General features: G+C 43.1%; 1 protein-coding gene across 3 annotated transcripts in view; it reads left to right on the forward strand.

Moving 5' to 3' along the window:
- nsd2 (nuclear receptor binding SET domain protein 2) overlaps positions 1 to 23,218 on the forward strand; it is a 223,678-nt gene that overhangs the window by 136,030 nt on the left and 64,430 nt on the right. For all 3 annotated transcript variants that reach the window (XM_068029807.1, XM_068029797.1, XM_068029816.1), the window contains exons 4-6: positions 13,947 to 14,116; positions 18,605 to 19,135; positions 22,758 to 22,914. In XM_068029807.1, coding sequence (XP_067885908.1) covers positions 13,947 to 14,116; positions 18,605 to 19,135; positions 22,758 to 22,914 — 858 coding nt within the window. The remainder of the gene's footprint in view (positions 1 to 13,946; positions 14,117 to 18,604; positions 19,136 to 22,757; positions 22,915 to 23,218) is intronic.

A 23,218-nucleotide genomic window follows, 5' to 3' on the forward strand; every position in this document is an offset into this window, starting at 1 on the left:
TGCATCTCCTCCCGCCCCGGTTGTAACATATAATTGAGGACTCTTCTAGAAGAAAGCCACGCCAACGACGTACAGTTGTAACTGGGATAATAATAATTGACAAAGGAAGAATAAAACCAACCAGATTTCTTGTGTAATAAAATCTACACCACCGGAATGTCTTTAACAGTTGCTGCAACATTTTTGGGGAAGAAGGATGTATCCCTGAGTGATTTGAGGAACTTAACGAGGTTAAGCTAATAGCATTTGCAGAAAAATTGGGGTTAGAGTTAAAACCAGGAGCTAACAAGCAGACATAATTGAAGTAATAGCACAACATTTACAACTGGCAGAAGAAGAAAGTAAACCAGAGGCTAGTGTCATTGAATTAGCTAAAATTCAGTTACAGATGAAGCAGGAAGAAGAATTGAAAAACTTGAGCTTGAAAAGGAATTGACAATGAAAAGCTTGAAATTGAGGAAAAGGAAAGAAAAGAAATTCAAATTAAAAAAGATAGAACTAAGACAAAAGAGTGGTCTTGACTCCCGTGAAAGTTCTGGTGTGGAAAATCTGACTCCAGCCCAGGACCAAGTGGAGAGCTGTTTGTACAAACCCTCCCTAAATTTGAGGAAAGGGACGTTAAAGGCAGTTTTCATTTGAAAAGATAGCCAAACAGTTGAAGTGGCCGAAGGAAAGCTGGACACTGTTTATGCAAAGCAGGTTGATGGGCAGAGCTCATGAAGTTTATGCCATGCTTTTTGAAGAGGCTTCTGCAGATTATGAGATGGCAAAAAAGGCTGTTCTCCCTATATATGAGTTAGTCCCTGAAGCAGACAGGCAGAAATTTCAGAACCTCCGGAGACTGGCAGACTTGTGTAGCATTTGAGAGGGTAAAGCAAATTAATTTTGATCATTGGATACGGGCACTAAAGATGGAAGCCACATATGAGAACCTTAGGGAACTAATTCTCGTGAAAGAATTCAAAAATTCACTCCCTCCATTAGTAAGAAGCCGTGTAGGGAACCAGAAGGTTTCAATGGCCAGACAGGCAGCTGATCATGAGCTTGTGTTTCAGCCCAAACCCTTTATCCTTCACCCCCACAAACCCAAGATGGATTGACGATGGGAGGGTGAAAGGAAGGCAAGTAGCCGGGGACAAGAAGGGACAGCTCGGGATCATCTCCTCAGGCCAGAAAGGCTGAGGGTGGAAGTGAGGTCTGTTATCCTTGTCAGAAGGTGGGACATCTTTGTGCAGAGTGCTGAAAGTTGTGGGGTAAACCCATGGGACTTACTGGGGTACACAAAGCCAATGCAGAGAAAGGGGCCCTGATCTTGAGTACAGCAGATTGGGCAGTAGCTCTGACTGCATCTGTAAAGCCAAATACAAAACTGGAGGGGTTGTGGGTCAGGGAGTGGACTCTCTGTTGCCAACTTCACTTTTGAGTTGGTTGGAGTTTTGAAGGGGTGAAGTTGAGGGACGGGCCCTGGCTCAGCCCAGCCTGTTATATCTCTTTAAAAAGTCTGCAGAAAAGTGAAGAGAACTTCCAAGGAGAGAAGAGAATTCCCAGGGAAGGAGTGATGACCGAAACCCAGCTCTGCTTTCCAGCACCCCTCTAGAAGACCCTGAGAAGGCCACTGTGTCCACTCATCTCGTCTCCTGTCTTTGAAGAAAAGCCTGCTAAATTAATTCTTGATGCCGCCTGAAAAGAACTGTTCTGAAAGATCCCAGTGACCCGTCTACGTGTACTCTGAGGCCAGACTGTGTGCCAGTTGTGGAACACAACATAGCTCATCTGTTTTCTTGAAGAATGAGCAAGTATTCAGCCCCAGTGGGGTTTTCTTTTGTCTAACAGAGCTCTAAACAAAAATCCCTTTTATTTTTCCAGTTATTCTCTCTGTCTCTGTCTGTCTGTCTCTGTCTCTCTCTGTCTCTCTCTCTCTGTCTCTCTCTGTCTGTCTCTCTCTGTCTGTCTCTCTCTGTCTGTCTCTCTCTGTCTGTCTCTCTCTGTCTCTCTCTCGCTGTCTCTCTCTCTCTCGCTGTCTCTCTCTCTCTCGCTGTCTCTCTCTCTCTCGCTGTCTCTCTCTCTCTCGCTGTCTCTCTCTCTCTCGCTGTCTCTCTCTCTCTCTCTGTCTCTGTCTCTCTCTCTGTCTCTCTGTCTCTCTCTCTCTCTCTCTCCCTCTCCCTCTGTGCGTGTGGCTAAGGTAAAAAGGGAACTTAAAAATTTCTATCTGTGTATTTATGCTTTACTTCATTATTGGTTTTGACTTGCTTTATAATAAACGGATAATTTTGTTCATTAAAGAAACCTGGTAAGTGTGTTTTATTCTGGGAAAAATAGAAAAATAGATTGTTATGCTACTGGTAAGTGGGAATATTTAAATATATGTTGTGATCTGTGGAGAGGTGGAACTAGAATAAACAGTGCACTCCTCCTTCCTCGGTTGTGACATTGTCCATGAGACGTACCCTCTGATCTCTTGACCCTATTCCCACTATCACGCAACTTCCCTTACTGGCCCCCATTTAGCAGATATTTTGAACAACACAACTTGCATTTATATAGCGCCTTTATTATAGTAAAACATCTCAAGGCGCTTCACAGGAGTGTTATCAAACAGAATTTAATAGTGAGATTTTGGGACAGATGCCCCAAAGCTTATTCAAAGAGAGTAGGTTTTAAGAGGGGTCTTATCGGAAGAGAGAGAGCTACAGAGGCTGGAAAGGTTTAGGGAAGGAATTCCATAGTTTAGGGTCTAGGCAGCTAAAAGCATAGCCGCCAATGATGGAGCAATTAAAATAGGGGATGCGCAAGAGGTCAAAACTGGAGGAGCACAGAGGTCTCAGAACATTGTGGGGCTAGAGGAGATTACTGAAATGGGGATCGGGAGCGCATGTAGGTCAGCGAGCACAGGTGATGGTTGTACAGGACTTAGTGTGAGTTAGGACATGACCAGCTGAAGTCTATAGAGGCTGGAAGATGGGAGGCTGGCCAAGAGAGTGTTGGCACAGTGAAATCCAGAGGTAACAAAGGTGTGGATGAGGGTTTCAGCAGGAGATGAGCTGAAAAAGGGGAAGCATTGGCTAATGTTAGGGAGGTGGAAGTAGATGGTCTTGGTGATGCTGTGGATATGTGGTTGCAAGCAGACTGATTGAGACTCAGACAGTTACCAGGGAGAGGAATGGAGTTGGTGGCTAGGGAGTAGAGCTTGTGGCGCAGACCAAAGATAATGGCTTTGGTCTTAGCAGTGTTTAGTTGGAGGAAATTTCTGCTCATCTGGATGTCAGATAAGCAGTCTGACAATTTAGAGACAGTGGAGGGGTTGTGAGGTAGTTTTGGGTATCATGAGCATACAAGAGTTTGTATTCCTCTGGTATTGTCTCCCTTTCTTTCAAATCTGATGTCACCTCAAAAAATGCCCTCAAACACACACGCCTTGCCAACTATTACCACATCTCCACCTCCCTTTCCTCTGCAAGGTCTTGTATGTATTGTCGCCTCTCAAATCTATGCCCATCGTTTATACTGTTTCATGCTTAATCCTCTCTGAAAAATTTTCCACCTCTGCCACAATCTGATGGCCCAAATCAAAGTCACAAGTGGCATCCTATGTGACTGACTGTGATGGAAAATCTTTCCTTACATTTCTCAACCTGTTTGTAAGCTTTTACATGGATGACCACATCATCTTCCTCCAGTGTCTCTCCCACATTGACCAGCTCAGTAGGACAGCTTTTGCCTGGTCTCACTCTTACATATCTAGCTGTTGCCAGAGAATCTACTGCAATGGCTTCGCTTATTATCCCTGCACTAATACCCCTGCACCCCGGAAACGCCATAAATTTATCCTTGGCGCCCTCCTATTTACCATGTACCCTTCTAACCATTGGAGTATACATGGCTTCATTCTATTTGGGGATGGTTTTAAATGGAACTCATGTCAATCACCTCATCAAACCTTTTCCCCATTTCATTTTGGCTCCAGATGAGGTTACAAATCTTTCCTTTCTGACAGTCATTCTAACAGGACTGGACAGACTAGATGCAGGAAGGATGTTCTCGATGGCGGGGGAGTCCAGGACCAGGGGTCACAGTCTAAGGATAAAGGGTAAGCCATTTAGAACTGAGATGAGGAGAGAATTCTTCAGTGGTGAACCTGTGGAATTCTCTACCACAGAAAGCAGTTGAGGCCAGATCATTAGATATATTCAAGAAAGAGTTAGATATAGTTCTTAGGGCTAATGGGGTCAAGGGATACGGGGAGAAAGCGGGAACAGGTTACTGAGTTTGGATGATCAGCCATGATCGTATTGAATGGCGGAGCAAGGCTCGAAGGTCCAAATGGCCTACTCCGGCTTCAATGTTTCTATGTTTCTGTGTTCTATAAATCACTTCAAAGGTTTTTTGTGCTTAAAACTTGAAAACTGCATAAGCAATACTTTTGAGTGTTTTTGTGAAGTAATTTTGTTCATGGAAAATAGTTTATAAAAACTGTTCAAGTTATCAAATACAATGCACTGACAACAGGGAAAACATTTGGGGAGGTGGGGAGTGCATGCAGGCTATAAAGTGGATGTGCTTCGCAAATCGACTGATTGGTAGGAATAGGGTGAGGTGGGCACATGATGATTTGAAAGAAGCTGAGGAAAGTTTTGGCCCCAATTTCCCAGGCTCCCTTGCTACCTCCAATCTGTTAGACTCTAGCCACCCCTAATAATGCCAAAGCCTGTTGCCAGAACATCCTCTAGGAATTTTCTCCCTGTATTTCCTAAAGTGAGTGTTATCTCCCACCACCTTCCTTCTCCTATCCCAGTGCTCACAATATAAAAGCCAAATATTCCAGATGCTGGAAATCTGAAATAAAAACAGAAAATGCTTGAAATACTCAGCAGGTCCAGCAACATCTGTGGAGAGGGAAGCAGAGTTAACGTTTCAGGTCTGCAGCCTTTCACCAGTCTCTCAAATCTTGCTAGCTCCTTCCACAGGGATCCTAGGTTGTCTTCTCCCAATGATCCCAAATCTGCTCCCAAACCCCTCTATCTATGACACTCTGAATGGGCCACCCTGCACTCTGATGCTTGAACTTCAGCAACTGGTGTCTTTCCTATCACATTCAGAAGACTGAAGCATTCCTAGAATATATATTGCTCCACAGATAGAATGAGTTTATGAACAGAGTGGGTAACAATCCATTAGGATCGGAACAGTAGACCTGAGACAAATGAATTGACAAACAGGTATTCAGTACTAAATACTTGTGATAATCACAACTTTGGAAGTGGGTAGCCACAGTCTACGCTGCCGCACCTTGGAGCAAGTGGCTACCAAAGAAGGGGAGGCTAAGTGCAGAAACTGAAATAATGTAGGAATCCTTAATTAAGAATAGATGGACTTTTTTTAAGCCACAAGCAAGAGTCCTGAATGGTGTTTGGTGCTGGGATATTAATTTTAGTTCACAGCTTACTGTCTCCACTATTTGAACTTCTGAATTCACAATTTTTACTTTCTTGTATGAAGAAACAGTTCTGTTTACTTTGTATGATTTTCAGGGTTAGTGAACTCCAAGCCCTTATTGTAAATGGACTGCTGTATTTGATTTGTCTTTCTGATCCATTATAATCCTTACATGTTTAGATTTGACTGCTGCAAGCAATGAAGTCTTTTGCAGATTTGTTCTTGCAAATGGCTTCTGAATTATACCACTGAAGTAAACAACAGTGTATGGAAGGTGCTAAAATGATAAAAGAAAAGTTGATCTACTTTTTTAGGATTTTCTTTCGTTCTTTGAATGATGTCCTTTGTGGTCCGACAAAACTCTTCATTCTTTCCCCGTTGACGTGCTGGTTTCTGGAGTTTGGTAGTCACTTTAAAGTTTAACTTCAGGGCAGAATGAACTGGCACAATGGTGCAGGTTATGGAACATTATAGGAGATCCTGTAAGGTGCTGCCTATCTGTGGTGCAAGCCATTTTACATTTCCATATACAGATATATACATGAGGATTTACAAGATAAATAATGTTTCTATCAGTGGCTATATAGATAACTGGTAGATTAAACATGAATAAAGCACTTTCAGTGGGAGCTCTGTTCCAGCTGTTTGTTCAGGTTCAAATTACCCTAGTTAAGGGAAGGGCACTCATTGCAACTCTTGGTAGCTCAGCAGAAATGGGGAGATGGTGGCATAGTGGTAATGTCACTGAACTAGTAATTCAGAGACCCAGGCTAATGCCCTGGACACATGGATTCAAATCCCACCAAGGCAGCTGATGGAATTTAATTCAATTAATTAAATTCAGTAAATTAATCTGGAATTGAAAGCTAGTCTCAGTAATGGTCCCATGAAACTACCATCGATTGTTGTAAAAACCCATCTGGTTCACTAATGTCCTTTAGGGAAGGAAATCTGACCTACATGTGACTCCTGACACGCAGCAATGTGGTTGGCTCTGAACAGCCCTCTGAAATGCCACAACTGTCAAGGGCAATTAGGGATGGGCAACAAATGCTGGCCTTGTTAGTGATGCCCAATTCTTGTGGAAGAGTTTTTTTAAAAGGCCATTGACCCAATTACTGGAAACAGTAAATACATCAAGGGCAATTACCTTGACCCATCAAGGGAGATCTATCCTTAGCCCTTTCCTACATGCTGCCCCTCAGCAACATCATGCGGAAACATGTCTAGTTCCACATGTACGCTGATGACAAACAGCTCCACCTTACGACCATCTTTCTCAACCCCTATGATTTGTTACACTGCCTTGTCTAACATCCTGTCCCAGATGAGAAGAAATTTGCTCCAACTAAATATTGGTAAGACCAAAGCCATTGTTTCCGATTCCTGCCACAAATTCCATTCCCTACCCACTGACTCCCTCTCCTTGGTTACTGCCTGAGGCTAAATTCGCAACCTTGGTTTCCTATCTGTTCCCGAGGTGCGCTCTGACCACGCATCTATTCCATGACAATGACTGCCTATTTGCACCTCTGTAACATCACTCGTCTCTGTCCTGCCCTAGCTCATCTGCTGCTGAAACCCTCATCCATGCCTTTGTTCTAGACTTGATTATTCTGATGCTGTCCTGGCCGGCTGCCCATCTTCCACCTTTCATAAACTTGAACTCCTGCAAAGCTCTGCTTTGCATCTTGTAACTCGTACTAAGTCCCGTTCACCCATCACCCCTGCGATTGCATTGATTCTGACAATGCCTCGATCTTAAAATTCTCATCATTTTCAAATCCCTCTGACCTCACCCCATCCTAGCTCTGTAACCTCCTTCAGGTCTATAACCCTCTGAGATCTCTGCATTCCTCCAAATCTGGCCTCCTGTGCATTTTCGATTCAACATCCTGGGGTTGTCATTGACCGGAAACTCAACTGGACCAGCCACATAAATGCCATTGATACTAGAGCAGGTCAGTGACTGGGTATTCTGTAGCAAGTGACTTTTCATCTGACTCTCCAAAACCTCTCCATCCTTTATAAGTAGCAAGTCAGGAGTCTGATATACTCTCCAATTGCCTGGTTGGGTACAGCTGCATCAACACCCAAGAAACTTGGCACCATCCAGTGCAAAGCAGTCAACTTGATCTGCAGCACACCACCCCCTAGAAAACATCCACTTCCTCCACTGTGGGTGCACCATGGCTACCTGTAAAATGCACAGGAGCAGCTCACCCAAAAATTCTTGGACAGTACCTCCAAAACAGAAGACCTCCATCCAGCACCTGGAAGGGCAAGGACAACAAGTGTGTGGGAATACCATCTGCTCCATTTTCAACAGACCAAAAAAAAGACATCCCAGTATTATTTAAATAGTGAAAAGCTAGATTCAAAGAGATTTAGGGGTCCACGTGCACAGATCAGTAAACTGTAGTAGTCATACAAAATATAATCAAAAAGGGCTAATGGAATATTAGCCTTTCTAACTAGAGAGCTAGAATGTAAGCTGGGGGAGGGGAGGTGGGGTAGGGTGGTGCAGTTTTGCCACAGCTGCGCAAGACCTTGGTTAGACCATGTCTGGAATACTGTGTACAGTTCTGGCACTGCACCTCAGAAAGGATACATTGACCTCAGAAGGAGTGCATTGCAGAGCCACCAGACTGTTACCAGGGCTCCAAGAGTTAGATTATGAGGAAAGGTTACATAAACTAGGCTTGTATTCCTTGGAATATAGAAAGTTAAGGACTGAAATGATTTATGTTCTTAGGATTTTGAAAGGAATCAGTAGGGTAGATAGAGAGAAACTTTATCTGCTGGTGGGGAGCCCAGGACAAGGGAGCATAACTTTAAAATCAAGACAGGCTATTCAAGAGAGAAGTTGAGAAACACTTCTTCACACTCAGGGTGGTAGAAATATGGAATACACTCCCACAAAATGTGGTAGATCCTAGCTCAATTAATAATTTTAAATCTGAAATTGATGGATTTTTTACTGGACAAAGGTATGAAAGGATATGGAACCAAGGCAAATGGATGGCTTTAAGATACAAATCAGCCATATTCTCATTAAATGGTGATGCAAGATCAAGAGACTAAATGATCTACTCCTGTTGCTATGTTCCTTGCAAGTCACACTTTTTATTCATTCGGGGGATGTGGGCGTTGCTGGCTCGGCCAGCATTTATTGCCCAACCCTAATAGCCCTTGAGAAGGTGATGGTGAGCTGTCTTCTTGAACCACTGCAGTCTTTGGGATGTAGATACATCAATAGTGCTGTTCGGAAGGGAGTTTCTGGATCTTGACCCAGCGACAGTGAAGGAATGGCAAGACAGTTTCAAGGCTTGGAGGGGAACTTGCAGGTGGTGGTATTCCCATGCATCTGCTGCCCTTGTCCTTCCAGGTGGGAGAGGTCATGGGTTCAGAAGGTGCTGTCAAAGGAGCGTTGATGAGTTGCTGCAGTGCATCTTGCAGATGGTACACACTGCTGCCACTGTGTGTCTGTGGTGGAGAGAGTGAATGTTAAAGGTGGTATTTGGGGTGCCAATCTAGCGAGCTGCTTTGTCCTGGATGGTGTCAAGAGTGTTGTTGGAGCTGCACCCATCTGGACAAGTGGAGAGTATTTTATCACACTTCTGACTTGTGCCTTGTATATGGTGGACAGGCATTTGGGAGACAGGAGGTGAGTTACTCGCAGAATTCCCAGCCTCTGACCTGCTGGTCCAATTCAGTTTCTGGTCAATGGTGACACCCCCACCAGGATGTTGATAGTGGGGAGTTCAACAATGGTAATGCCATTGAATGTCAAGGGGAAATGGTTAGATTCTCTCTTGTTTGGGATGGTCATTGTCTTGCACTTGTGTGGCCCGAATGTTACTTGCCACTTATCAGCCCAAGTCTGGTTGTTGTCCAGGTCTTGCTGCATATGCACATGGGCTGCTTCAGTATCTGGTGCTGAACATTGTGCAATCATCAGCAAACATCCCCTTTTCTGTCCTTATGATGGAGGGAAGGTCATTGATGAAGCAGCTGAAGATGGTTGGCCCTAGCCTGTGATATCCTGGGACTGAAATGATTGACCTCCAACAACCACAATCAGCTTCCTTTGTGCTAGGTATGACTCCAACCAGCGGAGTTTTCCATCTGATTCCCATTGACTTCTGTTTTGCTAGGGTTCCTGTCAAGGGCAGTCTCACCTGTGGAGTTCACCTCTTTTGTCCATGTTTGGACCAAGGCTGTAATGAGGTCAGGAGCTGAGTGACCTGGTGGAACACAAACTGAGCGTCAGTGAGCAGGTTATTGATGAGCAAGTGACACTTGATAGCACTGTCGGTGACCCCCTTCCATCACTTTGCTGGGTTGAGAGTAGACTCATAGGGCAGTAATTGGCCGCGTCGGATTTGTCCTGCTTTTTGTGTACAGGAAATACCTGGGCAATTTTCCACATTGCTGGATAGATGCCCGTGTTTTATCTGTACTAGAACAGCTTTGCTAGGGGCGCAGCTAGTTCGGGAGCACAGGTCTTCAGTACTATTGCCAAAATGTTGTCAGGGCCATAGCCTTTGCAGTATCCAGTGCTTTCAGCCTTTTCTTGATTTCACATGGAGTGAATCGGATTGGCTGAAAACTGGCATCTGTGATGCTGGGTTCTCAGGAGGAAGCCGAGATGAATCATCCATTCGGTACTTCTGGTTGAAGATGGATGCAAATTCTTCAGCCTTGTCTTTTGCACTGATGTGCTGGGCTACCGTAGATGGTGGGGATGTTTGTGGAGCCTCCTCCTGTCGGTTGTTTAATTGGCCACCACCATTCACAACTGGATGTGGCAGGACTGCAGAGCTTGGATCTGATCTATTGTTTGTGGGATCGTTTAGCCTTGTCTATTGCATGCTGCTTCCGCTGTTTGGCATGCAAATAGTTCAGTTTATCAGGCTGACATCTCCTTTTTAAGCATGCCCTCCTAAACTCTTAATTGAACCAGAGTTGGTCCCCGGGCTTGATAATGGTAGAGTGGGGATTTGCCGGGCCACGAGGTTACAGATTGTGCTGGAATACCCAGTTTTGAGTTGCTACATCTGTTTGGATTCTATCCCATTTAGCATGGTAGTAGTGCCACCCAACACAATGGTGGGTACCCTCAGTGTGAAGGCGGAACTTTGTCTCCACAAGGACTGTGCAGTGGTCACTCCTACCAGTACTGTCAAGGTCAGATGCATCTGCAACAGGTAGTTTGGTGGGGATGAGGTCGAGTAGATTCCTCCCTCTTGTTGGTTCCTTCACCACCTGCCGCAGACTCCGCTGAGCAGCTACGTCCTTTAGGACTTGGTCAGCTCGGTTAGTAGCGGTGCTACTGAGCCACTCTTGGTGATGGACATTGAAGTCCCCCACCCAGAGTAGATTCTGTGCCCTTGTTTCCACTTGGTGTTCAACATGGAGCAGCACTGATTCATCAGCTGGGGGGGTGCAGTCGGTGGTAGTCAGCAGGAGATTGCCTTGCCTGTGTTTGACCTGATGCCATGAGACTTCATGGAGTCCGGAGTCTATGTTGAGGACTCACAGGGCAACTGTCTCCCGACTATATATCGCTCTGCTGCCACCTCTGGTGGGTCTGTCCTGCCAGTGGGCCAGGACGTACCCAGGAATGGTGATGGTGGTGTCTGGGACATTGTCTGCAAGGTATGATTCTTTAAGTATGACCATGTCAGGCTGTTGCTTAACTAGTCTTTGGGTCAGTTCTCCCAATTTTGGCACAAACCCCCAGATGTTAGTCAGGAGGACTTTGCAAGGTTGACAGGCCTGGGTTTGCTGTTGTCATTTACGGTGCCTAGGTCGATGCTGGGTGCTCCGTCCGGTTTCATTCCTTTCCTTGACTTGGACATGAATCGCACTCCTTTGTCGTCTCTGGGTCATAGTCCTGGAACTCCTGCTTGACAGCTTTGCTGGCGTATCTTCACACAGACTGCAGCAATTCAAGAAGGCCGCTCACCATCACTTTTTCGGGTAACTAGAGATGGGCAATAAACGCTGACCTTGCTAGCAACACCGACGTCCCAAGAATGACTTTATAATTAATTTTGTACATAAGGGCATAACTCCCACAGCATTGCTCATTAGCTGAGCGCCTGATTGGGTTGTGGGTCTGATGTAGGAAAGGCGAAGAGTTTTTAATGATTCAAATACATAAATAACTTTGTCTTTAACTCACAGTCGCAGTATTGTAGACTTTCAATAAATTTAATTGTTCTGAGGATTGTTGACAAACGTTTTATTGTAAATTAACTTCCAAGCTTAATCTCCTTAAGTCCGTGTAGTAAAATATGACTCACTGAATAGTAAGCATAACTGCAGTCGTAACTGCTTGTTCAAGTTTAAGTGCTCGATCGTAATTCCTACTCTTATTCTGGCCTACTTGTAAATTAAATACCAGGCTTGCCCTGACACACATTTTTCTTCATGATGTTTTGATTTTAAAATCTGTGCTTTGTATTAAAGTCATTTAAGTTGAAAGCTCTTACAATATTAACATTTTTCTGTATGAAAACTATTACCTGCTGGCAGATTTTTACTGTTGGATGCCATCGTGTCTAAATTTTATTGTAGTAGTGTGCGATTTTTTGGAGTGGGGCGGGGGGAATGTGCCTATTTGTTTTAATTGTGCAAAATATCTTTTCTAATTGGCTATGTGATTGGTGAGGAATTTAAAAATGAAAGTAACAAATTAGAGACCATAACATAAAGGACCATAGTCCAGCAGAGCAAATACACAATTTTTTTTATTCATTCTTGGGATGTGGGCGTCACTGGCCAGGCCAGCATTTATTGCCCATCCCTAATTGCCCTTGAGAAGGTGGTGGTGAGCTGCCTTCTTGAACCGCTGCAGTCCTTGGGGTGTTGGTATACCAACAGTCCTGTTAGCAAGGGAATTCTGGGATTTTGACCCAGTGACAGTGAAGTATCGGTGATATGTGTGTGTGGCTTGGAGGGGGATTTGCAGGTGGTGGCGTGCCCTTGTCCTTCTAGGTGGTAGATACTGTTGTAGGAGCCTTGGTGAGTTGCTGCAGTGCATTGTGTAGATGGTACACACTGCTGATCAGTGGTGGAAGGAGTGAATGTTTGTGGATGGGGTGCCAGTCAAGCAGGCTGCTTTGTCCTGGATGGCGTCGAGCTTCTTGAATGTTGTTGGAGCTGCACCCGTGCAGGCAAATGGAGAGAATTCCATCACACTCCTGACTTGTGCCTTGTATATGGTGGACAGGCACTGGGGAGTCAGGACGTGAGTTACCACAGAATTCCTAGCCTCTGACCTGCTCTTGTAGCCACAGTATTTATATGGCTGCTCCAGTTCAGTTTCTGGTCAATGGTAACCCCCAGGATGTTGATGGTGAGGGAATCAATGATGGTAATGCCATTGAATGTTATGGGGAGATGGTTAGATTCTCTCTTGTTTGAGATCGTCGTTGCCTAGCACTTGTGTGCCGTGAATGTTGCTCACCAGTTATCAGCCCAAGCCTGGATGTTGTCCAGGTCTTGCGGCATATGGACACAGACTGCTTCATTATCTGAGTCGTCGCGAATGGTACTGAACACTGTGCAATCAACAGCGAGCATCACCACTTCTGACCTTATGATGGAGGGAAGATCATTGATGAAGCAGCTGGAGATGGTTGTGAGAATTAAGTGTGTCTTCATTATTTATTCAAACATAATACAATAGATTTTTTAAAAGTTCTATTTGAGAAAATATAAATTACTCTCCTGCAAAACTCCTTCCTAAGTGGCCAGTCGGTGAACTTTTTGCCAGTTCACTTGAATGACTTGCATTCAAATCCACTATTATTGTATAAGTCTATTGAAAAGTGTTTTATCTTAAAGATTTTTTTTCACAAAGGGTATCTCGAAAATGACTGTTTAACATCTTACATATGACTCCAATAGATTTGAAAATATAGTTGCGTTTTGGGTACCTGCCATGTTTTGTAAAGTTTCCTGCTTTGTCGTGGTTTTAATTTTTTCTGATGTTTGGCAGACATTATGTACTTGACAGTTGTACCAAATTCATCACTTAAAAAGTGCAATTTTTGTGAGGGAATGACTTGTTTGCTGTAACTATTGAAATTCACAGTTTTGAAGTGTTGCTGTTTCTTCCGGGATCATAGGCAACAATGATTTGGGGTATTAATCATTTTAAACTAAAAACTGGGAGTCATGCGGACTGAAGTAATTTTGCTCATACTGTATTTTTGAATCTTGTACATTGTTGCAGTCCTTTGTGTTAATCTGTATCAATGGTTTGATTATATGCAGGTGAAGGGTGTTAATTGGGGTCTCAGTTGAGCACTTATAAGCAGACACTCACTGAGACAGGTGGAAGGTTTTGCGTGAGGAGCTACATGTTTGCAATCCTTTTATTCTGCACAATAAATGTGAAACTGAGTAAATATAGGCTGCAGCATTATCCTTCCATTACTAGCTTTCTGGAGTTTAACACTTTGTAAATTGCTAACAATTCCTTTCTTTTACATTGACAGGTCTAACTAAGGCCTTTTGTCGCCAGTACCATGTCCAGTTTTTTGGAGAAGCCCCGGAAAGGGCCTGGATTTTTGAAAAGAGTATCATACCATTTGAAGATGTTCAACAATATGATGAATTAGTCCAAGAAAGTGCCAAACACGCGAGTTCCAAGGCAGAGAAGAACAAGGTAGAAAATTCCCTTGGACGCATTTTAAAGCATTGAGATTTTACAGTGTTTCTTTCCTGTGGCGCATACAAGTTTTATTCCCAGAAATCTAATCCAATATATTTTGGCATTCACTCGAACATCTTTTTCGAAATGTTTGTTCTCTGCTACCAGTGCCACGTGATAGTCAGAGTAGAAATGAAAGAATAGTCAGGATGAATGCGTGGCTTGAGAGATGGTGCAGGAAGGAGGGGTTCAGATTTTTGGGACATTGGGACCGGTTCTGGGGGAGGTGGGACTATTACAAATTGGACGGTCTACACCTGGGCCAGACTGGAACCAATGTCCTTGGGGGTGCTTTTGCTAATGCTGTTGGGGAGGGTTTAAACTAATGTGGCAGGGGGATGGAAACCAAATGAGGAGGTCAATTGACAGTAAGGAGGTAGTAACTAAAGCCTGTAAGGAACTAGATAGTGAAGTCAGTGTGACTAAGGGGAAGAGTAGGCAGGGAGCAGATGATGAACGCAAAGGGACTGGTGGTCTGAGGTGCATTTGTTTTAATGCAAGAAGTGTAGTAGGTAAGACAGATGAACTTAGGGTTTGGATTAGTACCTGGGCGTATGATGTTATTGCTATTACTGAGACTTGGTTGAGGGAAGGGCATGATTGGCAACTAAATACCCCAGGATATCGATGCTTCAGGCGGGATAGAGAGGGAGGTAAAAGGGGTGGAGGAGTTGCATTACTGGTCAAAGAGGATATCACAGCTGTGCTGAAGGAGGGCACTATGGAGGACTCGAGCTGTGAGGCAATATGGGCTGAACTCAGAAATAGGAAGGGTGCGGTAACAATGTTGGGGCTGTACTACAGGCCTCCCAACAGTGAGCGTGAGATAGAGGTACAAATATGTAAACAGATTATGGAAAGATGTAGGAGCAACAGGGTGGTGGTGATAGGAGATTTTAATTTTCCCAACATTGACTGGGATTCACTTAGTGTTAGAGGTCTAGATGGAGCAGAATTTGTAAGGAGCATCCAGGAGAGTTTTCTGGAGCAGTATGTAAATAGTCCAACTTGGGAAGGGGCCATACTGGACCTGGTGTTAGGGAATGAGCCCGGCCAGGTGGTTGAAGTTTCAGTAGGGGACTACTTTGGGAATAGTGATCACAATTCCGTAAGCTTTAAAATACTCATGGACAAAGACGAGAGTGGTCCTAAAGGAAGAGTGCTAAATTGGGGGAAGGCCAACTATACCAAAATTCGGCAGGAGCTGGGGAATGTAGATTGGGAGCAGCTGTTTGAAGGTAAATCCACATGTGATATGTGGGAGGCTTTTAAAGAGAGGTTGATTAGCGTGCAGGAGAGACATGTTCCTGTGAAAATAAGGGATAGAAATGGCAAGATTAGGGAACCATGGATGACAGGTGAAATTGTGAAACTAGCTAAGAGGAAAAAGGAAGCATACATAAGGTCTAGGTGGCTGAAGAAAGACGAAGCTTTGAAAGAATATCTGGAATGTAGGACCAATCTGAAACGAGGAATTAAGAGGGCTAAAAGGGGTAATGAAATATCTTTAGCAAACAGGGTTAAGGAAAATCCCAAAGCCTTCTATTCATATATAAGGAGCGAGAGGGTAACTAGAGAAAGGATTGGCCCACTCAAGGACAAAGAAGGAAAGTTATGCGTGGAGTCAGAGAAAATGGGTGAGATTCTAAACGAGTACTTTGCATCGGTATTCACCGAGGAGAGGGACATGACGGATGTTGAGGTTAGGAACAGATGTTTGATTACTCTAGGTCAAGTCGGCATAAGGAGGGAGGAAGTGTTGGGTATTCTAAAAGGCATTAAGGTGGACAAGTCCCCAGGTCCAGATGGGATCTATCCCAGGTTACTGAGGGAAGCGAGAGAGGAAATAGCTGGGGCCTTAACAGATATCTTTGCAGCATCCTTAAACACGGGTGAGGTCCCGGAGGACTGGAGAATTGCTAATGTTGTCCCCTTGTTTAAGAAGGGTAGCAGGGATAATCCAGGCAATTATAGACTGGTGAGCCTGACGTCAGTGGTAGGGAAGCTGCTGGAGAAGATACTGAGGGATAGGATCTATTCCCATTTGGAAGAAAATGGGCTTATCAGTGATCGGCAACATGGTTTTGTGCAGGGAAGGTCATGTCTTACCAACTTAATAGAATCCTTTGAGGAAGTGACAAAGTTGATTGATGAGGGAAGGGCTGTAGATGTCATATACATGGACTTCAGTAAGGCGTTTGATAAGGTTTCCCATGGTAGGCTGATGGAGAAAGTGAAGGCGCTTGGGGTCCAAGGTGTACTCGCTAGATGGATAAAGAACTGGCTCGGCAACAGGAGACAGAGTGTAGCAGTGGAAGGGAGTTTCTCAAAATGGAGATGTGTGACCAGTGGTGTTCCACAGGGATCTGTGCTGGGACCACTGTTGTTTGTGATATACATAAATGATTTGGAGGAAAGTATAGGTGGTCTGATTAGCAAGTTTGCAGACGACACTAAGATTGGTGGTGTAGCAGATAGTGAAGGGGACTGTCAGAGAATACAGCAGAATATAGATCGATTGGAGAGTTGGGCAGAGAAATGGCAGATGGAGTTCAATCAGGGCAAATGCGAGGTGATGCATTTTGGAAGATCCAATTCAAGAATGAACTATACAGTAAATGGAAAAGTCCTGGGGAAAATTGATGTACAGAGAGATTTGGGTGTTCAGGTCCATTGTTCCCTGAAGGTGGCAACGCAGGTCAGTAGAGTGGTCAAGAAGGCATACGGCATGCTTTCCTTCATCGGACGGGGTATTGAGTGCAAGAGTTGGCAGGTCATGCTACAGTTGTATAGGACTTTGGTTCGGCCACATTTGGAATACTGCGTGCAGTTCTGGTCGCCACATTACCAAAAGGATGTGGATGCTTTGGAGAGGGTGCAGAGGAGGTTCACCAGGATGTTGCCTGGTATGGAGGGCGCTAGCTATGAAGAGAGGTTGAGTAGATTAGGATTATTTTCATTAGAAAGACGGAGGTTGAGGGGGGACCTGATTGAGGTGTACAAAATCATGAGAGGTATAGACAGGGTGAATAGCAAGAAGCTTTTTCCCAGAGTGGGGGATTCAATTACTAGGGGACACGAGTTCAAAGTGAAAGGGGAAAAGTTTAGGGGGGATATGCGTGGAAAGTTCTTTACGCAGAGGGTGGTGGGTGCCTGGAACGCGTTGCCAGCGAAGGTGGTAGATGCGGGCACGATAGCGTCTAGACAGATACATGAATGGGCAGGAAGTAAAGAGATACAGACCCTTAGAAAATAGGTGACATGTTTAGATAGAGGATCTGGATCGGCGCAGGCTTGGAGGGCCGAAGGGCCTGTTCCTGTGCTGTAATTTTCTTTGTTCTTTTGTTCTTGCTCTTCGCAGGATTATAAAATATTTTTTATTCCCCTTATTTTCAACAGTGAGTTTGTAGTTCTTGCTGAAACTGTTGTCAGTGTAGCATTGATTGATGTAGCTTTTTCTCACCTATTAGTCCCCAATGACCCGCAGTTTTAAAAAGTGGTCATTAACCTTCCCAGTCTTAGGTGACTGACTAAATATTGCTGCAGTGTCTGAGTTCGGTATTAGTGCTTTATAAACGTCTCCTTTTGGCCTCATCTGAAACATAATTGGCTCAAAATTTTATACTTTTTTTAAAACTGTAAAATGCTCAGATAAAGATGAAATTTATCTTTTCAGCCCCTTGTAGCTCAGTTAATTCTAAATTTCCCATCTGATTCAGCATTGTACACTCATGGATATTGCAGTTCTATAATGAATGGTCTTTTTGTCCTTTTTCTTGCTTTCCCTTTATCCTCATTTTCTTTCCCTCTTGCTTTCTTCTCTCTCCTATCTTTCTGACACCTTCATCCTTCTCATTTTATTTCTGCCTCCGAATTTTCCATCTCTATTTCTCTCAAACAGGTTAAAATTCCTCTATTCACTTCTACTGATTTTCTTGTGATATGGATCATTCTCGTGAATTCTGAGTATTGTAATTGCATAGCAGCAGAATGAAAGCTACAACTCTCATCATCCATCACTCTTACAGTTTGGCAGAGGACGAAGTCCCAAGGTTCAGTCTCAACCATAGTGTATTCATTTCAGATTCTGAATTTGAGCCCCTGCTGTTGCCTCCGGGTTAGCTTTGTTTGTAGTAATAATACCTGCCTGGAGTCATATGTAAATATTGTCTCACTGAATCTTTTCACATATTGCATCTTCTGGTTATTGCATCTTCTGCTACAGTAGCTTTATTATTGTAACATTTATTTATATCTAAGTTGAAATGTTTTTTAAAAAGCCTAGCCTAAGGAGCTCCGTAAATACTAAATTATTCATGATAAAATATAATGGGTTTAGAATATGAGGTGCAAAATCCATCCCTGGAAGGTCTGGAGAAATTCTTCTTGCAGTTTAACAATTATAATGTGCTGTTAGAGAATGAAATAACTCTTGTTTTTCAGATCCTAAAACCAATTCCTGCCAAAATTCGTGGTCAGTGGGATATAGGCATTACCCAAGCTAAAGAAGCACAGGCAATGACCCTTGAGGATCGAAAAGCTAAATACACCTTTGTTTATGATCATGATCGTCCACTACTGCCGCCTCAGGTTGCAAAGGAAGCTGGGGTTCCTGTTGAACTTATAGAGGATAGGAAATGGCCAACTGAAGAATTTCCAAGTACCAAGGAAAATCTCACTGACAGGAAAGGACGTAGGAGAAGAAACAGCAGTGCACCAAATAAAAGGCAGTGTTCAAAGCCGTATGAACCTAAGACCCCTGCAAAGCAGTGTGTAAATAGGACTGTAGATTGTATTGAAGATTCTGCTCAAAGTCAGTCAACTGACAGGACATCTTGTAGATCATCAGACTCTGAGAGTGGTACATGCTCCCCTGTGGCTAAGAGAAAACAAGGAGTCCCCACTCAGCGGACCAGGAAATGTGATACTGCCTTCGCTCAGTTCATGGCCTTTTGTCAGAAACACAGAGACGAGGTTTGTGTTTTAAAAACTTGCTTGCCAAGTAAAACTGTAGAAATACTTGCATCTAGACTTGATTTCTGTCTCTAATATGCTGTTGAATTCTAGAGCTGTCTCTTTCTACTGGCAGTGCAGGGGAGATGGGCAGTACCAGGAGTACAGTATTTAATATTTAGCACTGAAGGTTTGTCTAGGCATTGTATTAAGGCACAATGCCTAATTCGGACAATTGTAAAGAAAGCACTATTAACCTGAAAAGATAATACCGAACAAAACCTGGCTTGTGTTTAGCACTAAAATGCATTTTCTGATGTAATCTGGGTTATTAGGTTAGGCCACAACTTGCAGTTCTGGTCACCTCATTACAGAAAGGATGTAATTGTACTAGAGAGGGTACAGAGGAGATTTACGAGGATGTTGCCAGGACTGGAAAAATGCAGCTATGAGGAAAGATTGGAGAGGCTGGGGTTGTTCTCCTTGGAACAGAGAAGACTGAGGGGAGATCTGATTGAAGTGTATAAAATTTTGAGAGGCCTGGATAGAGTGGAGGTGAAGGGTCCATTCACCTTAACAGAGAAGTCAGTGACGAGGGGGCATAGATTTAAAGTGATTGGTAGAAAAATTAGCCGGGAGATGAGGAAAAACTTCTTCACCCAGAGAGTGGTGATGATCTGGAACTCACTGCCTGAAAGGGTAGTTGAGGCAGAGACCCTCAACTCATTCAAAAGGAGTCTGGATATGCACCTCTAGTGCCGTCAGCTGCAGGGCTACGGACCAAATGCTGGAAGGTGGGATTAGAATAGGTGGATCGTTTTTCGGCTGGCACAGACACGATGGGCCAAGTGGCCTCTTTCTGTGCCTTAAACTTTCTATGATTCTATAAGTTCTGACGTGATTTTGATAATGATAAAAAATTGGTTCACAAAATTTCATTTCAATTGGCAACATGGATGACATCAGAGCAGCTCATAATCTTTCTGTTTGGATACTATGGGGAATAATTAATTCCACTCAAAACTGCGAGTGAGGGTGAAATGTTTTGGATAACCATCTGAAAAATTTTACAAATATAATCTTTCAGTTGGAAGGAAGGCTGATAGCCAAACACATGGGATTTGCATCAGCAATGGACAAAACTATGGAGGCAGGGCATTTGTCATTGGCCATTGTTAATGTTTACCCTCATTAGTGAATCAGCAAAAAGGCAAAGTTCTGTTTTATTACTAGAAGAAGAGGAGAAATTAGAAGAAATGTTTTCAGACAACTAGTTATTTAGACCATAGAATGCTTTACTACAACTGGTTGTTGAGGCAACAACTACAATATCATTTAAAAAGGAAAAGGCAAAGATTAAAAAATTTGAAGAGGCAGGGAAATAGGATTACAAGAGCTAGCGCCAGATAAAGATTTAGCATCAGCACAGGCGCAATGGCCCAAAAGATCACCTGCTATCCTGTAATTTCTATGTTCATAAACAGCAACCCAATCTCTCTCAGAACATATATGCAGTCTTCAGTACTGAAAATAAAATGAACTTAATCTTGACTAACATAATTCCCAGTATTATCTTGCAAATAATTCTGTAATTTGTAAAAGAGTGTGTTGTATAAAATATAAATTGGCGTAGATGGTTTGAAATCAGGCATGAGCAGTTTAAATGTTTCAAAATAAACACATCAGTGTTTTGAATCTTCATTAAATTGATGTTACACACCTACTCCATGTTTGTCTTTGTCTGTTTAACATGAAGTAGGTGTGTGTGTATGATCTTTTCAGCCAGCAAGAGCAGTGTGTTAGTGTTGCTCAATAAGTTGTAACATGCAGTGGTAGAATTCCTCATGTGGACCACTCACCACAGTAAGGAATATTTAATTTTCACATTCTGTGGCTTGCTATATTTTGGTGAACTAATTAAGAATGCTACTTTTATGTATTTCTTCTCTGATGCACTTAATCTTGGCTTAAAATGTACATATCTTTATTTTAAGAACTACAGCACTTCATTATACATTGAAACAACACCTATTCATTGCTAGATGCAGACATATAGAATTCTGTAACATCAAGGCGATCACTGCACAGCGATTCCTTTTTAACGCTTAGGTTGAAACCTCTTTTTGTTTTCAATTAAGTTTAAGTTCCCACGAGGTGCCTGATTTTAACTCTTAGTGAATGGGTTTTGAGTGACTTGAAATCTAATCTAAGATCTGCAAATATTCGTAAAATGACCAGATATGAGTTGAGTTACCCTCACCTTAAGCACTAAGAAGGTAGATTTTCTTCACAATTTTCAGTGAAGTCATATATGTTTTTAATAATAAAATCTCTACAAGTAGTGTAGTGAGTGAACAGAGGAAAACCTTTTTCCAAGTGTCAGCGTTCTGAAGATGACTCCTCAATGTATGTTTCCTGCTGAGTGTATAAGCCATCTATTTCTGCTTTTAGCCCTATCTAGCCCATATTGAAGTTTGTCATTTTTTTTATATTTAGAGATACAGCACTGAAACAGGCCCTTCGGCCCACCGAGTCTGTGCCGACCAACAACCACCCATTTATACTAACCCTACAGTAATCCCATATGCCCTACTACCTACCTACACTAGGGGCAATTTGTAACAGCCAATTTACCTATCATCTGCAAGTCTTTTGGCGGTGGGAGGAAACCGGAGCACCCGGAGGAAACCCACGCAGACACAGGGAGAACTTGCAAACTCCACACAGACAGAACCCAGAATTGAACCCGGGTCCCTGGAGCTGTGAGGCTTCGGTGCTAACCACTGCACCACTGTGCCGCCCAAAATGATTCTGTTGGTTGTGATATAAACCAAAGGAGGTTCTAAAATAATTAACAGTAATAATTTTAGTTAGCTTTAATTTCTGATCAAGCATGCAAGTTGCCATTTTTTTCCCAATTCTCCACCTTTTCCTCTTTCTCCACTCATTTACCTAAGGTTTGGAAATAGTTCCATGGGTACTGGCAGTTCTCCTGTACCAAGCTGTGACCATTCCTCGCGTATTACTCCAGACAGTGATCGCCGTGGCAGGTATCACAGCTAAGCTAGATCCTATCCTTCTGCCATTCGCCCACACCTGTATTTTCCAGTAAGAGTCCATGCATGGTGATCAGCAATGGAATCCATAGTTGATTTGGTTTTTTTTTTTCATTTTGTCTCTCTCCAACCACCAGGCTGTTAGCTTAATTCGGTGCATAACAGGAATTGAATCAGCAACCTTTCTGATCTGAGTGCTTGCGTGCCATTCCTTTATAGTGCATTTATTCATCAGTCTATTGGGGAGTAACTTATGCTGTTCATCAGCTGATAACTTGGTTCTGCCTCTGTGTGATGATAACTGACATCTATTTGGAAACTTCTGATGGTATGGGCAAAACTGTTAATTTGTGTTAAGATTGAAATTGCCAACCAGTGCATGGCAGTGGGTTGAAACTCAAGTGGCCTTGCATCGATTGGAAGTAAAATATTTGACTGCAAACCTTATTTTGCAAGTTTTCTTAGAGTTTTGGCTTTCAAAAATAGTCTGTAGTGCAATATTTTGATAAGTGTGAATTCATTTTATCAATTGAGATTGTGTTGACTCCAAACAATAGTAAATAATTGAGATGCTTTTACATTTGCAGCTAGCTGAGGAGCATCCAGATGCTTCTGGTGAAGAGATTGAAGAGCTGCTCGAATCTCAGTGGGCTATGCTTAGTGATAAACAGAGAGCACGTTACAATACCAAGTTCTCTATAGTAACCCCAGTAACGGAACACAAATCTCCTGTATTGGGTTCAGGTGAGCGTAAATTCTTCATTGTAACTGGTGCTAAAGTTTTATTCTGCAAGAGATGGGTGGGTGCTTCAAACATAACTTTGCTATGGTTTAAAAGCAAACTATGTCAAAGAACATTCAGAGAACAATAAAATACAAGGTTCTATGTTCTATGAATCACTTCAAAGAAGTGATATTTCTGAGCCCTTCAGTGAGAGATTGCAGAAACGGGAGGGAATTGTAACCTCACCCTCCCATCAGGAAACTGACAGAATTGATTGGAACCCCCAGTTTTACATTCTACCCAATATTTCCCCCACAGTGTGTC

This window comes from Heterodontus francisci, chromosome 1 (assembly GCF_036365525.1).
Source record: "Heterodontus francisci isolate sHetFra1 chromosome 1, sHetFra1.hap1, whole genome shotgun sequence".
Classification (NCBI taxonomy): domain Eukaryota; kingdom Metazoa; phylum Chordata; class Chondrichthyes; order Heterodontiformes; family Heterodontidae; genus Heterodontus; species Heterodontus francisci.